General features: G+C 41.1%; 1 protein-coding gene across 1 annotated transcript in view; it reads left to right on the top strand.

The window, feature by feature from the left end:
* PDPR (pyruvate dehydrogenase phosphatase regulatory subunit) overlaps positions 1–15550 on the top strand; it is a 908636-nt gene extending 893086 nt beyond the window's left edge. The window contains exon 18 of the mRNA XM_044081332.1: positions 14253–15550. Coding sequence (XP_043937267.1) covers positions 14253–14657 — 405 coding nt within the window. The 3' untranslated portion in view covers positions 14658–15550. The remainder of the gene's footprint in view (positions 1–14252) is intronic.
* Positions 15551–17744: the final 2194 nt, after the last annotated feature.

The raw sequence follows: 17744 nt of genomic DNA, 5'->3' as shown, positions 1-17744 counted from the left end.
TTCCCTCCCCATGACCACGATGACCATGGATGCCTCCCTACTCATGTGGGGGGGGGGGATATTGCATGGGAAGGACTCTTCTCTGGAGACCAATCTGTATATCAGTGTCCTAGAGATAAGGGCAGTGCTTCTGGCATTGCAAGCGCTACATGCCTTTCTCCCTCCTGGGACTATTGCCATACAGACGGACAGTATGTCAGTAGTGTGGTACATCAACAAACAGGGGGAACCAGATCTTATCACCTTTGTCGCAAAGCCATGAAATTTTGGGAGTGGGCGATCTCCGCCAGCCATTTTCTGGTTTCAATGCACATTCTGAGGTGGTTCAACATTCTAGTGAACAGGCTCAGCAGGTCTATTCTGATGCTTTACGAGTGGTCTGTGAATCCTTCAGTAGCAGAACAAATCTTTCTAAAGTGGGGTCAGCCTTGCTGCGATCTCTTCGCCTCTCCTTCAATGCGAAGTGCAAGGAGTATTTCGCTCTGAAGCCCCCCCTATGGGGGAGCCTCCCAGAGACGCTCTAGTTCATGCTTGGCCCTCTGGCCCTCCGGTCTACTGAAGGCTTACCCTCCACTTCCTCTAATATCCAAGTTCATTCAGAAAGCTCGGTGATCCTTGGTAAGGGTTGGGAGGGTGGCCTAATGGTTAAGGTGTTTTTCTTGAAAACAGAAGGTGCAGGGTTTGAGTCTCACAAGGGATAATTGGCTAGGCTTACAATGGCTCATAAGGGCAGTTAGCCTAGTACTAACCTATGAACCTATGAATCCTCATTGTCCCGTTCTGGCCTTGCCAAGTTTGGTTCCCCTCTCTGTGGTCTCATGCAGTGTGTCCACCTTGGACACTAGATCTGGTTCCAGATCTGATCACACATCCCTCCGAGATCCGTTGCTCAGACTTAGCCTGAAGCTCATGGCTTGACTGTTCCAGTTCCCATGGTAATGAGGACTCCCGGGCTGTCTTCTCCTGTTAAGAAGATGCTGGTAGCATCTCACAAATCTTCTACAGGGAAGGTTTAGTCAAGTAAATGGAAGCGTTTCTCAATCTGGGCCTTTCAGCACGACCTGGATCCTTTCACTGCACCAGTTTGGGACATTTTGGAGTTTTTGGTGGATATTTTTAATCATGGCATTTGCTTCTCTGCAGTTAATGTGCAATTGGCAGCAATTTCTAACTTTCACATAGGTGTGAATTCTACTTCTTTGGCTTCTTCCAAGCTTTGTAAGGCCTTTTAAAAGGTACCTTCCTCCTCAGGCCTCCAGTTAATGACCCAACACCCCCTTGGTTTTGCAGGCCCTATTTTCTCCTTCTTTCAAATCAGCAGCCACAGTTTACTTGCAGTTTCTGTCATGGAAGTTGGCTTTTTTAGTTGTGATTACCTCAGCCAAGAGGAACTCTGAGATCCAAGTCTTATCTATCAAGCCCCCCTTATATGGTATTCTGTAAAGATAGGGTGTCACTGTGGATTAATCCATCTTTTCTACCGAAGGTGGCATCAGAGTCTAATATTAACCAGGTTATTAATTTACCAGTTTTCTTTTCAAATTTCCAGAATAAGAAAGAGTACAAGTTGCACTTGCTCGATGTTCACAGTCAACTGCACTTTTATTTGCATAGGATAAAATCTGTTTGTAAGTCTAGTCAACTCTTTGTATCATTTTCTCAACCTTTCCTTGATAAGCCAGTTTCTAAAATTACTATTGTTCGATGTATTTCTGCATGCATCTCCTTGGCCTATCGACCTAAAAGGTCATCTCCTCCAGGGCATGTCCAAATGCATTCCACCAGGTCTGTTGCGACTTCTGCCGTTTTTTGGTCCAGGGCCTCCTTAGATGATATCTGCTCTGCAGCTACCTGGGCATCTCCACATACATTTATCTCCCATTATAAATTGGATTTTCTTTCCAGGGACAGGGCAGCATTTGGCTCAGCTGTGCTCTGGAACATCCTTCCATGAGGACCTCCCAGGGTTTATTGGTAACTAAGGACTCTGTCCCTCAGGTTGAAGAGCAAATGAGAACAACATCAGATAAAGAAGTTATGTACTCACCATAATGTTCCATCTGAGTTGTTGATTCTCATTTGTCTTCAACCATCCCTCCCTCCTTCCCCCTGCCTTATGTGGGATGCGTAATGGACCAGATGGAAAAGTCTTAGCTCCACAAACTTTGGCTTATTTTTCCCTTGTTAGTCCTTTTTTGGTTATGCCAGTTTGTTATGATCATATTCTTTTACATTGGGATGCTGCTGTTTGTTGCAACAAGCTCGATCTGAGGGGAGGAGGCAGACAGGGGCATTATGGGTAGGGGAGGAGCTTGGAGTATGGATTGAAAGCTGAAGTATCATGCCGAGTTGGATCCATGGCCGAATCCGGGTCCCTCCGGTTGAAGACAAATGAGAGTCAACAACTCAGATGGAACATTATGTTGAGTACATAAATTAATTTTTTATCACACTGAAAAGTATGGGTATGCTGTTTAATGATGCTAGAAGGAATTTTCAATTACAAGATTGTTTTTGTTTTACAATTGAAAATGGTATTGAGAATCATGCATTCATTTGGTTGTGATTTTATATTGGCAGACATTATTTGTAGTGGTAGCATGTACTGTGTTGTCACATTGTATTTGTGTGGAAACTCCATTACCGGTTTGCAGTGTGAATTCCTTGCTTGCAAGCCTGAACCTGACAGTAAAGATCACTACTTAATGTAATATAGATTGGATTACTTGCTTAGCAAGCCTGGTCATGATGATAGCGATTGCTGGACAATGTTACTGGCAATGCGCTCTGCTCTCTCTCTCTCTTTTTGTGCTCAGCAAGTATTTTGGGTATTTACTTGAAACCAATGAAACATATCTCCACCTTGGAATTTGAACTTTTCCATTAAAGAAACCAACTTCCATTTGGACTTGTAGTACAGCATAGTTAAAATCTGTTGTGCAAACTGTTTTTTTTCTTTTGTAGTTATTTCTGACAGAATTTCAGAGCACTAGCCTTTAATGCATAAATCATCTTACTGCCTTTTTGTTACTTATTCAAAAGTTGCCACTGAAGGCTAAGCATTATCTAATGCTAAAAGTCATCAAAGCAGTTGCTCTTCATTTCATTTGTTTGCCAATCTTTTATCCATACAAATGGAAAGGTAGAGAACAGCATTTGCTCTCTACACAGGCAGCTTGGATCCATTATAAGAAGACTTAATGAACTCAGAAAAACTCATCAGCTGTCTGCTCGTTTATGAAAAAAGAGTAGGCCTTCCAATCAGTAAGCAGACAGTGTCTAAATAGATGGCCCACTGTATTGCCTTTTGGTATGACATCTGTAATAAAACTTTGTAAGGCAGTATCAGAATGCACTTTTAATAAGGCCACAGCTCCATATTTCAGAAGGGATTCTGCACAAGGCATTTTAGAAACTGCCACACTGTCTGCTGTGGCTGTTCAAATCTTCACAAAACACATGCAGGCCACAGGTAAGAGACATTGTGGCACTGATTAGATCTTGTGTCAAGCCTATAACTGTTCTCCTCCTGTAGTTATAGCAGGGTTTAGAATCTACCCAGATATTAGAATATACTGTTAGTGACTCTTCTTGAAGAAGGTATCACAGTTGTGTGTAAGGATAGAACATACTGTATTTAGTTTGAAAGTTAAGAACTAGTTATAATTTTTTTACTGTATATCATTGTTACGGTTATGTTTCTCCACACAGTATTCTGCTGTGGTTAATTCGTTTTTCTTTTATTATTATTTTATTTATTTTACATTTAGTAACCGGGAAAGTACTGATGGACACGGGTCCTTTTTCATTGGAGGCCCAGGGAGAAAAGCCCCTCAGTACGAGATAGAAAATAAAAGATACAAATAAGATTCAAAGTACTGTTCATAAAAGTAATATGTACAAATATCAACATGCAAGGTACAGAACAGTTATACAAAAAGTGTGAACCACAGATCCATTTGATGAAATGTACAGGTTACACTTTATACAGAAGTTGCCATTTAAAAGTTATATGATTTGTAGTAGGGATGACCCACAGCATAGGTTTTAGGTAGGAAACACAATACACAGACTTATCTGTAAGGGATATTATACAAGACCTGTTGTAGTTTGCATACTAAATCTAGGATTGATAAACATTATACATTATGAATTCTTAGTTTTGTTAATATGTAGCATTGTGAGTGAACAAGGAGTTGAGAAATTGGGAGTCTCAGGATTGTGAGGTTAATACATAGTTTAGTTGATGCAAGTGGCTAGATAACTCCAGAAATAGAGAGAATTAACCAAGGGTAGTGCAAGAGCATACTCATGTATCTGCCAGATTAGGTTTTAGCATTTGTTTAAAGTTTAAGGAAGACTGGGATACTATATTATGTAAGGCAATATAAAACCAAAGATAGGTTTAAAATAACTAGTTTATTCCACAAAAACGTGAAGTTCACGTTGTTTTTGTGGAATAAACTAGTTATTTTAAACCTATTTTGGGTTTTATTTTGCCTTACATTATATTGGTTGAATCTGGGTCCTGTGAGCCGTGGGTTATTATATTCTTCTTGGCTTCTTATTTTGGACATACTATATTATGTGGCAGAGTTCCTTTTTTTGATATGTAGTTGGAGAAGAGGGAAACACCAGTTGTGTTGTTGGCCTTTGTTACCTGCAGTAGTAATCTATTAGTTGAGTGGAGTGGTCTATTGTTTGTGCGTGGAAGCATTAAATTTTGAAGGGCAGGAGTTTTGTCAGGTTGTTGAAGGATTTTGTGGGCAAATATTAGTTGGTTCTGGAGAAGGAGTTGGGGATGTTCAAGCCTATTAAGTTGTTTAAGAGATGAACAATGATGTGACCTGAAAGGAGAGTCTGTGGCAAACCTGGCTATTTTATTGTAGCAAGAATCAAGTTTGGCAGTTTGTCTTTCTCAAGTTTGTGAGTATTGGGGAGGCATAGAGGAGTGTAGATATGAGGCGGGTGCATGCAATAGTGGATTTAACCTGTTTAGTAAGGAATTGTTTATTTCTGTAAAGAACACACAATTTTTATGCACTTTCTTTATTGTCTGTGAGATTTGGATGTCAAATTTCATATTACAGTTAATTTCAACACCTAGAAGTTTAGTTTGAGTTGCAGGGGAAATTGTGGTATTGTTCTTGGACATAATATTGAAGGAGGAGAGGTGTGATGCAGTGGATCTAGTCGGGTTAAACAGAAGAAGTGTTGTTTTGTTTGGGTTTAGAATTAGCATGGAGTTTGTGAGACATTCTTCAACCGAGAGGAAGGAATCTTGTGTGATTGAATGGAGCTCTTGCAGGGAGGAGGCAGAACAGATTATGGCTGAGACATCTGCATATTGGATAACAGAAGCATGAAGAGAGGAAGTATGTAGAGTGTTAGCTCTTGCAGGGAGGAGGCAGAACAGATTATGGTTGAGACATCTGCATATTGGATAACAGAAGCATGAAGAGAGGAAGTATGTAGAGTGTTAGTAAAAAGTGAAAAGAGTAGGGACCCTAGAATTAAACCTTGGGGAACTCCTGTTGCAACTGGAAGAAGAGGGGAGAGGTTGTTCTGCTATTGAATGGCCTGCTGGAGACCTGATAAATAGATTTGGGACCAAGAGCTAGAGGATTGACTGATATTAAACTCAGAAAGAACTTGGATAAGTCTACCATGTGTGACCATGTCAAAGGCCATGGAAAGGTCAAGAAAGATAGCAGATACAACTTTCCAACTGTTTCTGTGGTGGTGTACTGTATTAGTGAAGGCCATTAATGCAGTAGTAGTGCTATGGAGGGTCAAAAGCCATGCTGGATGTTAGATATGTGTATGTAAGTGAGACATAATTTATTTATGCATGCATCTTTCTAGGATTTTGGATAGAGAGGATAGTATGGCTATTGGATGATAATTAGTCAATTCTATGGAGTTACCACCTTTGTATAGGGGTATTATGTGGGAGATGCTCGAGATCTCTGGGGCTTTATTCTCAGACATAGATCTATTGATAAGGATGGCTACAGGGTGGGCTATTACATTGGCAGTAATGTGCAGAAATTCTCCTGGAAGTCTGTCTGCGGCTAGGGTTGTGGGTTTTAGTTTTTTTAAGCAATTCTTTTATGCTGTTGATGGAAATTGGTTGGAATGTGAAGGAGGAGTTGTTAATGGTTGAGTTGGGTGGTGCTATGGTAGGTGGTGAGTTTTGAAGAATACATAAGGTAAGTATGGTTTCAGTGAAATACTTGCTGAATTGGGTAGCTGTGTTTTCAATGGTGTTATTGGGTGATGGGGAGGGTATGGTGGCTTTTCCTGGAAGGAGAATATTGTTAATGGCTGCCCAGGACTTTTGAAAGTTTTTTTTGGTGCTTCATTTGTATATTAGGTCATAGGTTGGTACTAGGCTATCAGCCCTAAGGCCTATGCAAGCCTAGCCATAACAATTCCCTGGAACTTTCTTCCCACAATATTTACTTCTCTGGGCCCCTGTCTAGCAGGGTGACTGACATGATCCCTGGGGTGAATTTCCTATCTCCCATCCAATATAGGTTCATAGGTTGGTACTAGGCTATCTGCCCTAAGGCCTATGCAAGCCTAGCCATAAAAATTCCCTGGAAATTTCTTCCCACAAAATTCTGGTAGTAATTAATTTTATCTTGTTTTACTGATTTTTGCTTTATTCTGGAGCTCAGTGTATGACCGTTTTGATACTTGTGACCTGGTAGAATGCCACTATTTCCAGGCTTTGTCTCTAGTGATTAGTAGTGACCTAGTTTCTTTACTTAGCCAAGGAGCAGGCTTAGATTTGGTTTTAATGGCTCTGTGAGGTGCATTTATGTTCAAGATATCAAAAAAAAACTAGTGTTAAAGAAACTGAACTGCTTCTTCTAGGGGAAGAAGCTTTAGAGGTATCCAGTTACAGGTTTATAATGCTGATAAGAAATTAGTGGTGGTAAAATGTTCTTGCTTCTTATTAGATAGTAAGCTGATTGTTTATGATGAAACCTATGCCTAAGTTGAAAGGTTGGTTGATGGTCACTCAGGCTACCAGGGAGGCAACCAGACTGAAAGGAGAGGGTAGGTCTGTTTATTAGTATCCAGTCAAGGGTCTGTTCCTATTTGGTTGCCTTATCTATTCTTGTGGGGGAATGAATAATTTGAGAAAGTTGTAAAGGTTTAGAAAATTTGTGGGGTTTTGAGAGGAGCATGTCACCCAATCAATATTGAAATCACCCATGATGATAGTTTCATGTGGTATTGATTTGCAGGTCCACTGCAGTATGTTTTCCAGAGTAGTTATAGTTTCCTGGAGGGATGTAGCATCCATTTATGATAATGGCTCTTTTGGAGTTAATTTCTAGTTTGGAGAATAATAATTCTGCATTATTGAAGCTGGGAATGTACAGATCTAGAGTCTTTACTTTCAGGTTGTTTTTTTTAAAAAGAATTGCTACCCCGCCTCCTTTGTGGCTAGTCTGTCTTTGCATAGGGTATTGTATCCAGGAAGAAGAATCTCATTGTTACTGTTGATTTGTTTAAAAACAGATTTCAGTCAGTACCACAGTATCAAGAAAGTACAGTGAGAGATTGGCAGAACAAACGACCAGCCAGTATCCAGAAAAGGTTTTTATTATATTTTGTCTAACATTTCGGCTTCACAGCCTTCAAGGAGTATCTCCTTGAAGGGTGTAAGCTGAGACATTAGAGAAAATATAATAAAGCCACTCCTTGAAGGCTGTGAAGCCGAGACATTAGAGAAAATATAATAAAACCTTTTCTGGATACTGGCTGGTCGTTTGTTCTACTGTGGTGGGATTTTGTGGTTGTGTTTAAAGATTGGCATATAGTTGGTGGACCTTATTTATTATACTCCTAACACTAATGTTAAGAAGTAGCAGGTTGGAGTTATTGTGATCGGTTAATAATTTACTAAAGAGTGGTAAAGGAATAGGGTTGCAGTTGTTCTGATATACTACATTGGGTCCTGAGTTGGAGTGAATGTCACCAGAGAGTTGTAATTGAATATTAATGTGTAGGAGAAGTTTTCGAAGTTTTGGTAGGAGTTTAGTGTGGTTAAGAGAAGTGTTGAGATTTTGGATTCAGTGGAAAGAATTTAAAAGAAAGACAGCCTATGTAGGTAGTGTTGTAGAGACTGGGACGACAGTAGTGTTGTGAGGTATTGGTTGATGGAGATGTTCTTCTCCAGGAAGCAGCAGAATTGCTTATGACATTCCATCCTGTATTTGATGGCTAGGCCATTGGAGAATGTGGGCTGTATTGGAATCCTTGCTTTGTTGTATGACAGAGTACCTAAACAGTACCTTTCTGCAAATGTTACTTGATCTCTTTGTATATTAAGACAAAAAAAATGCTTGAACATTTCACTTCATTGTGGAGAAACTCTGGAGTAATTTATTGGAATTAACTCATTCACTCCAATGGCGCTCAGGAAGTTTGGACTGTAAGTTCTTAGGTAGGTACTAGGCTGTCGGCCCTGGGGCCTATACAAGCCCAGCCAAAAAGGTACCATGGCTTTTGCCACCCAAAAAAATTATTTTCCTGTGCCTCTGTCAAGCAGAGCCACAGAGGTGATCCCCAGGGTGAATTTCCTATTTCCTATCCAATCATCAAGATTTTTCTTGAAGAGTGCTAATAAGGAGCTTTGTTTGATATAGATAGGTAGTTTATTCCAGAGTATGGGAAGTCTCTGGGACAGGAATCTATCCCTCCGGCATTTTCTGTTTTTTGTGGTGACAAGGTTTAGGTCCCTAGAGCGCGTAGCTTGGAGGAATTGGGATTTCTTTAAGTGGAGCATGTCCAACAGCTCAGGGTTTGACATAGCTTTGTATGTTAGACAGAGATCACCTCTGAGAAGGTGATATGAGACAGAGTAAAGCTGGAGTTTGTGAGATGGTCTGCTTAGGGCATCTGTTTGTGGCCGGTAATCCTCTTTGTGAGGTATTTTTGCGGCCTTTCCAGTTGTTGTAGATGTCTTGTGAGGTACATACCAAAAGGGGCGTTGTACTCTATAATGGGGCTAATGAGTGATGAGTAGAGGGGAACAATGACCTCTTTTTTTCTGGATGAGAAACCTTTTCTGATGAGGTGTGCCACGTAGAAGGATTTCCTGACTACTGTGGCGATGTGATTTTCAAAGGAGAGACTACTTGTCCACCTGTGTCCCAAGGTCTCTTATCACACTTTCGGTGTTAAGTATACTACCGCCTATGTTGTAGTTCATGGGTACAGAGTTTTTAGCAAAGGGGATGACGATGCACTTTTTGGCATTGAGCTTGAGGCCATGGCTTTGACACCAGGCATCTGTCTCAGTGAGACCCTTTTGTAGGATGTCCACATCATTAGGAGTTTCGATTATGGCTCCTCCTTTGCAGTCATCTGCAAACTTCGTTAGCCAAAGACCTTCTGTGTTAGCGTGTACTTCAGAGAAGTCGATACCAAACAGGGAGGACCCAGGACTGAACTCTGTGGTACTCCACTTAACACTGGTCTGAAGTCAGATTTGGAGTCTGCTACTTTCACAGTGTGGGTTCTGTCAGTGAGCCAGTTGGCAGCCCATCTTGTGACATAGGGATTTATATGTAGTTTAGTGAGTTTATGTATAATTAAAGAATGGGGGATGGTGTCGAAAGCCTTGGTAAGATCTAGATAGGGTGTGTGAACCACCTTACCCTTGTCTAATGCTTTGGTGACTGCTTCAAAGAAGTCTGTCAGGTTTAGGAGACATGTTCTGCCTTTTACAAACCCGAACTGGGTGGGGTCCAGAGTTTGGAGATTACCACTGTCTTTGTTTATAAATTCCATGATGATACATTCCATGGCCTTGCAGACCAGGCTCATCAGGCTAATGGGGCAGTAGTTCCCAGGGTCCTTGGTGGCTCCCCCCTTGTGGAGTGGGATAACCATCGCTGTGTGCTATTCAGCAGGCACAAAGCCTGAGGTGAGGCTATGATTGAACATGGTACTTAGGTGGGGTGCCAGTTTGTTCTGTAGTTCATGTAGAACGCAGCCTGGATGTTGACTGGTCCCATGGATGCTGTGTTCTTGGCTTTGGAGAGTGTGGTTTTTACCTGTGCAGCTGTGGTTACAGGAACTTTGCATTCTTCTGGTATAGAGATGGGCTCTTTAGGGGATGAGAGGAGGGTAAAGTTAGCACTGGTCCTATCTGCCAAGATGTTGGCAATATCAGTTGGGTCTGTATATTTAGTACCATTGTGCTGTAACTCAAAGCAGATCTGAGTGTTGCCATTGAGATTCTTGACACAGCTATAGAATACTTTGTGGTTGTCTTTAGAATCAGTGGTGATTTTGTTTTCGTAACTAGCTTTGGAGGATTTTATCAGGGATCGCAGCTTCTTACTGAGGCTGACCAGGGAGCTCCTCCACTCATGGGATTTTACTCTCTTTTGCAACAGTTTCTTCCATCTGTTGTACAGTTTGTTTATGGCAGGGGACCACCAGATTGGCTTCCTTTTTTTGGAGGATAGCGTCTTGGTTCTGTTTGGGATAGCATGATCCATGCACTCATGTAAGTGTTTATAAAGTGCAATTGTGTAGGATTCAGTAGTCATAACTGTATTGTCCATCTGCATGGGTGTCATGAAGTTCACCACTTCTGTCTTAAGAAGCATGAGGTTGGCTTTGGAGAAATTTTTTACCATGGTTTCCTTAATGGGGGGGTGGGCGCAGGATGTGGATATCTAGGGTAATTAGCTTATGGTCGGATTGGACCAATGAGGCGTTGACTTCAGGTGTGGAACACAGGTCACTTATGCTGGTAATGACTAGATCTAGGATATTGTTGCCCCTGGTGGGGGTATGGATAGGTTGATCCAGGGCATTGGTGTTTATGAATTGCAGAAAGCGTTGAGCGAAGGAGTTGGTACATGAGTAGCTTTCCCATCTAATGGTGGGGTAGTTGAAATCACCCATTATTAGGGTGTTTGGTTGAACCCTAATATTTTCCAGTACATCAAGAAAAGAGGAGTGGGAATCCTGGGGAATGGTGGGTGATCTGTAGCAAGCTACAATTTGGATTGCAGTTTTGCCCAGAGTTAGTTGCACTTGGATAACCTCGGCTGCATTATGCTGAGCAACTAGCCGGGAGGTGTGGATATCCTAAATGAATATGGACACACCTCCGCCTTTGGTGTTCCGGTCCAGGTTACATGGCCGAAAAGTGTGGTATGAGTTATAGCCTGGTAGTGCAGGTGTGCTCTCTGGAGCCTTGAACCAGGTCTCAGTCACTGCACAGATATTGATGTTCTCCATTTTAAGGAGTGCCTTGAGTGAGTGCATTTTGAGATTTAGACTTCTAGCATTGAGTAGCATCACCCTCAGTTTTTGCTTGCCTGTTCCTGTTACGGTGGTGAATTTGTCATTTGAACCTTGCCTAAAAAAGGCACTGTAGGGGCGGCAAGAACCTTAGCCAGTATCCGGAATCCCAGGGATGACGGGCCATCTCTGGCAAAGCATCGTAGTCTGTCGACCATGTCATCCCAGGCAGACAGATACTGGATCCCTTTAGAATGGCACCAGAAGCTTAGCCAATTGTTGAAGTCAATCATTTTGTCCTTGTACTGCGGCGTCATTCTGGGTGATGGCAGAGTGCTACTCAGGGCTAGGGTCATACCTGCCTGGGCTACAAGATCGGAGAGCTCTTCCATTTCTCTTTTCATGTAGTCCAGGGAGGTACGTCTCAGGTCGTTCACACCAACATGGACAATGACAGAATCATATTTGTACTTGTTGTGGAGTGACCTAAGTGTCTGGGTTATGTGGCGGATCGTGGCACCCGACAGGCAGCTGACAGTAACCTTCTCCTTGTTTAGCCTTGTGAGTGGGACATCAGTGTGCCTGACTGTAGAGTCACCTATGACTAGTGTGTTGGGTACGTTGTTTTGCCTTGTTGGCTGTGGTTGAGTGGCACACTGAGTCTGCAGGCTATGTGTCATTTGGGTTGTGTTGGGAGGGGGTGGAGGTTGCTTGCATTTCTGCTTTGGAGGTCTCTGTTGCTTGGGCAGATTATTATTGAAAGCCTCCGCGAATGTTTTTGCGTTTCTATGTGTGGATTTTGGTGGTGTAGATTTAGTGAGACTGTGTGATGACTGTGTTGTGGTGCAAGTGTTTACCTTCTCCTCTTGACTGTCAAGTTCAGTCTTGATTGGAGAGAGTTTTACCTCCAGTTTGGCTAAATAAGTGCATCTCTCACAGGTTGTAGTGGTGGGTGGTAGAAGAAGTGGGTTGTCTGTGTACATGAGGCAGTTTCTACATTGCCCCAAGATGCCCAGATTCATCAGATAGACAGGAGAGAACACTGGGAGCTGACCCTTGGACATGCCTGAATAAAAAACTATTTTCCTCTAGTTAAGTGAGGAAAGTGAGTACAAGAGCTGTTTTTCTCTAAGCAAGTGAGGAAAGTAAGTACCAAAACTGTTTTCCTCTAGGTAGTGAGGAAGGTTGAGTGCTGTAGTAATTAGTAGGTTATTTAGTTCTTACAAGTTCTGAACAAGTGCTAAAACTAAGAATCTGTATCTGGACTAAACTAGTTACAGGAAAGGGGGGAAACAAGTGCAAATGAGGGCTTTTAAATCAGAAAGTTGAGAGAGATGGAAAAACTGCACAAACAGCCAATAGCTACAATTTATGGGCCAGAACCACTCCTTATGTGGTAGATAGGTTACCTAGTGCTTACCACTCCCACTAATGAGCTAGAAGGCTTCCCTCCAACACAGAAAGCTTGGAGGGGACTCAGAAGCTTACATACAGTCCTGGATGCAGCAAATCTGTTAAGGAAAGGTGTGTGTATAATATATATATATATATATATATATATATATATATATATATATATACAGAAAAGTAGCTAAAACAGTAAAAACAATTCAAATGCAGTGCAAGTTAGCACACTTGAGTATGTAGCAATGTTAGACCAAACAGTTTAAAAATACCATTAAATTAAAAATTACTAAAAACAAGTGCAGAAGGAGTCTATTAGATGGAATGAGGTAAAGAGATGGGACTGGGGGGAGTGTCCCAGATCAAATCTACAGTAGGGACGGGCAACTGCAAAAGCCTCCAAATTTAAACAACAAGACAGGAATAAGGAGGGTGGGTATGGGAAAACCAACATTATATCTCAGCAGAGATCTGAAAAACTATACAGTGAAGCAAAAATAACAGTGCACAACTCTGAAGTCAGCCAGCAATTATATAAAAACAGTCAAACTATAATTACCAGTACACAACTCTGAAGTGCCAGAAAAATATACTCAGCTCTGTATATCTCCAGATAGTTTGAAGAGCACTCTGTCAGGACACCGGAAGGCTCCAGCAATGATCGGAGCCTAAGCCTTTTGACAGAATCAAATTATGTTCTCACATTTCAAACAAATGTTCATATCTCTGGAACCATAGGGTTTATAAAAAAGGTATAAATGTCAAACTCTTCAACACAAACTGTTTTTATAGTGGTAATATTCTTTAGGTTCTAAGACTTAAACCAAATTCTATAAGTCACAGTAAACACAGTAACCATTACATTTGTAATATTTTGTAAACAACAATATCTCAGCAATCACTCAAGTTACACACACACACTGTCAGCAGCATTTTATATATCTAGCTGACATCTTTCGTATGAGGCTAAAGACGTCTGTCTGTGTTCCTTGATTGTTGAGATAGACAAATATGAAAATTATATCTCTATAAAGTAACATCATAAAAACAACAGTTAATATCCATTTACCTGCACTAGACAGAGGTCAAATATTAATGTCGTTGAGTTTGCCAGTGTGTAAGCTTTAAGATTAAGTCTTTTAAAACCTTGTACATAGTATGGTTTTGGAATTATTGACGCAAATATGAACAAGCAATATTTGATGCCTAGAGGTGTCAGTAGGAGGTAACTGCAGATGCACCCGGAAGTGCACACTTGGATGTAATGTGTTAAGGCAGTTAATGTATGGATTTGAAAAAACACTTGTAGAAAAGTATGGGGAGAAGAGTGCCCCATAGAAGAAAAGGCTAATCATTTTGCTGTTTGTTGTAATATATCTTCGGATTCCACTTGGCAAAATCTTTAGGTGTGCAGATACACACCCCCACACACACTCAAACTTAAGTTGTGTGTATGTATTTCCTTTTACATCCAGTTTGTTCCAGATGTTTACATCAGTCTTTAAAAGATATTGAGAATTTTTTTCATTTAACCTTATGTTTTTCTTTTCTTTTCCCCCCTATAGGGAACAGATTTCATTGGTCTTGAAGCCCTCCTGCAGCAGCGACAGAAGGGGATTAGCCAACGGTTTACTATGTTCATTTTGGATAACCATGACACTGATCTGGACCCTTGGCCCTGGTGGGGAGAACCTATATATCGAAATGGACAGCATGTGGGTTTTACTACTAGCAGTGCATTTAGCTACACACTGGAGCGGCACGTCTGCCTGGGCTTTGTGAGTAACATCAGTGAAGAGACTGGTGAAAAGCTACCGGTGACCCCAGACTTCATCAACCGTGGCGAGTTTGAGATTGAAATTGCTGCACAGCGCTTTCAGGCAAAGGCTAGATTGTATCCCTTTAGTGCTTTGTTCACACAGAAGCGCCGTAAAGATGAGATGGAACTGAGTGACTTCCAAGGGAAGTAGCTTGTGTACACTCCAGAAGTGATATTTTTTTCATGCACTAAGGCTTGTATTTTTATCTGAAAAAAAAAGCATTGTGTCCGTGTTCTTGGTTTACTGTTTTTCCTCCACCAGTTTGACTTTAAAATAATATTTAATTACAGTTTGACTACATTAAAATGTCAGGCCCAAAATATTGGGAACTGCATTTCCATTTTGGAAGAGAAGCACAAGCTTGTGACGTAGAAAATGGGGGGAAATGTACACCCCCTGCAATGCTGCATTTTTTAAAATTCATTTGAAAGATTTCCACTTGAGTGAATCACTCCTGTATGTTGAAGCAAGGGTACCAAAAACTGAAGGAGAATCTGTTGCCTGTGACTTTAACAAATCAGCTTGTGCAGCTTTAGCTGTACATGGGGGTGCTGAAACACAGTTCCATACAGGCATTGCTCTTAGCCTTTCTTTTGTATGCAAGTATAAATGTCACCTAATTTTTTTCCAAGTCTGAAAATGTTACAGATAACTAACTGTCTTGCCTAAGACAGAATATAAATATGTCTCACCAAAATTACTGTCCCTTTTTAAAATACAGCAAGTCTTTCTTATAACATCTAGATTTGGAGTGTGTTGGACCTTTCCTACAGTGCATCTCTTTTTGCTTAATTCCATCGGTCATTGAATAGTAGCATTTACAGAAAATGTGAAGTATTTCTTGACTGTTGTAAGAGCTGCGTTTTTGGATTGTGCCATACCTTTCTCTTTCTGATGTGCCAGAAATTCTTTACCAACTTTTTGACGTCCCCACTCTGGGACAGTAATCAAGGAGCCTGAATCTTCACCACTGGCACTGGAAAAGAGTCATTCACTTGGAACAAAAGTAGATACACCCAATATTTCCAGATGCAGCTCTCTGCATCGACCACAATTTCCCTTAAGAGCACCCAGGGAACGCAGTCAGTCCGGGGTCTGGATTTCTCTGTCTATCTCCCTCCAAGTCCCCAATAAGACTCCCCACTGGCACAGGTACAGAATTGAGATCTCAGACAAGGTCCAAGCCAAGTTCTCCAGCACCCTCTCTATGAAACCAGTGTTTTGTGTTCCTGCTCCAAACAACTGACACTCCGACACTTTTCACACATACAAGCACACACCCCTGTGAAAAGCTGGCACATATTTACTAGCTATGCCCCCTTCTGCCCAGACTATAAGGTAGTTACACTGTCACCAGACACTCCAAAGCCAGCTACTCTAAGGCTTTTGCAAGGGTACCCAATTATACTGAGTGAAATTAATATTAATACAAGTGGTAGTTTGACCAACAGCAAGGCTTTCAGGAGGGGCCAGAGCTGTCACCAAATAGACATAAGTACTCTGAGGTTAGAATGTTCTCTAAAAGACCAGCCACAGTGAAAAATGTAAATATATTTAATAATAAATAAGAAAATAACATGAAAATACTACATTTCTATTTACAGTAAACACCAGAGTTTCAGTCACAGGAAATATAACAACACAGATGAATAGATTCACACAGATGCAGAAAAACAGTACTCAACTAATCTCACTATGTTCTCCTGACTGATCTAAAGAATTACTATTCCCTGGTCACTTACTAGAGCAAGGCAAGATGAAGTAGGTGAAGGGTCCTTCTATGTCAGGTTCCAAAAACAGACTGCCATGATTCTTCAGTCTAACCTAGTATTAAAATATCATTTTTAGTGATGGATTACAGAATGACATTACATACATTTGGTTATCTGAGTTGTGGTTCCCATGCTAGCCCCCTTGGCTAAAATTTGCCAGGATTTAGCACACGTGTCAATAATACACACACACAGCCTTGCTAAGATCTGCTGTAACTCCTGGAAGTCATAAAACAATTTCAAATATCCACTCGTCCAGAGTAGCAATTAGTTCATCCCAAAGACAATGCAGAAAGCTTCCTAGTACAGACTTTTTGTCTCTGGCTGCATTGAGAGCTATAAGATACAATCTTTATGGCCTAAACCAGGACATTTAATTTCAAACTATTTTCAAAGTTAGGTGGATTGAGAGTAACCTCTTCTCTTCCAGTATCCTCTATTAAAACATATACATTTAAACAATTACAGTAATGCATCTATATTTCTTTTTTTGTCCAGCAGGGCAACTGTTGGTACATTTTTTTATACAAGCAGCTTTACAAATACATTTTTCAACACAAACATCTGTACAAATCAGTTTGATATACAAATGACATATTCTTTACAAAGTTCCAGCTAGCTGTGCTGGCATATATACACATCCACTGCCCTACTTCTCCTGGTATAGCTGGCAATACCTCACATCGTCACACCCTTCTCCTTTGTCAGTCCATTGGGGATCCACACTCCAGAAAGATCCTGGTGACTACAAGTAACTTACCACTGTCCCATGTGTTACATCCCTGTGGATCTGTTTGGGTCTGTCGGACACTTGCCACATCATTACCACACAGTTAAAATCAGTAGCATTCCATTACACAGCACAGTAAAATAGTATCAGTAAGCTTTTATTTTCTCAAGAATCGACCACACCTGTACACAGACACAGACACGCACACATACACACACACACACACACACACACACACACACACACACACACACTAGTGATAACTGATCCAAAGGTCTGAAAGGGCCTGCTTTTGCTCAATTTTCACCTGTTAGAGTACTAGCAGCAATCTTTTTGGATCAGGAGCAAGTCATTTGGTGTTTTTGGCACCCTCCAGTCTCTTCATTTCACTACCTTACCACTAGGATCTATGCAGAAGAAGACATGGGTAGTGATAATACCCTGACTTTAGCACTGACTCCTCCATTGTCCAGTCAGTGAGACTCCATGTTCCATGAAGTTCAGAAGTGCCTGTACATTTCAGTCACATCTGACACCACCACCACTGTTTTGAAACAGTGGGAACTACCTGCAGAAGGTCTGAGACGACCCTCAACTGTGGTCACTCCTTCACATATAGAAATCATATCCATGACTAACCATGACTCCATTCATATACAGAGGCATTTAATAGGCCTCAATGGTTCTCATGATCAGCTAGGCATATGTTTACTTTTCCTTAATGGTTGGATTAAC

Source organism: Protopterus annectens, chromosome 8.part0, assembly GCF_019279795.1.
Source record: "Protopterus annectens isolate FY-2018-M chromosome 8.part0, PAN1.0, whole genome shotgun sequence".
NCBI classification, from domain to species: Eukaryota; Metazoa; Chordata; order Ceratodontiformes; family Protopteridae; genus Protopterus; species Protopterus annectens.
The sequence above is the reverse complement of the archived record's forward strand: the minus strand, read 5'-3'. Positions and strand labels throughout refer to the sequence as shown.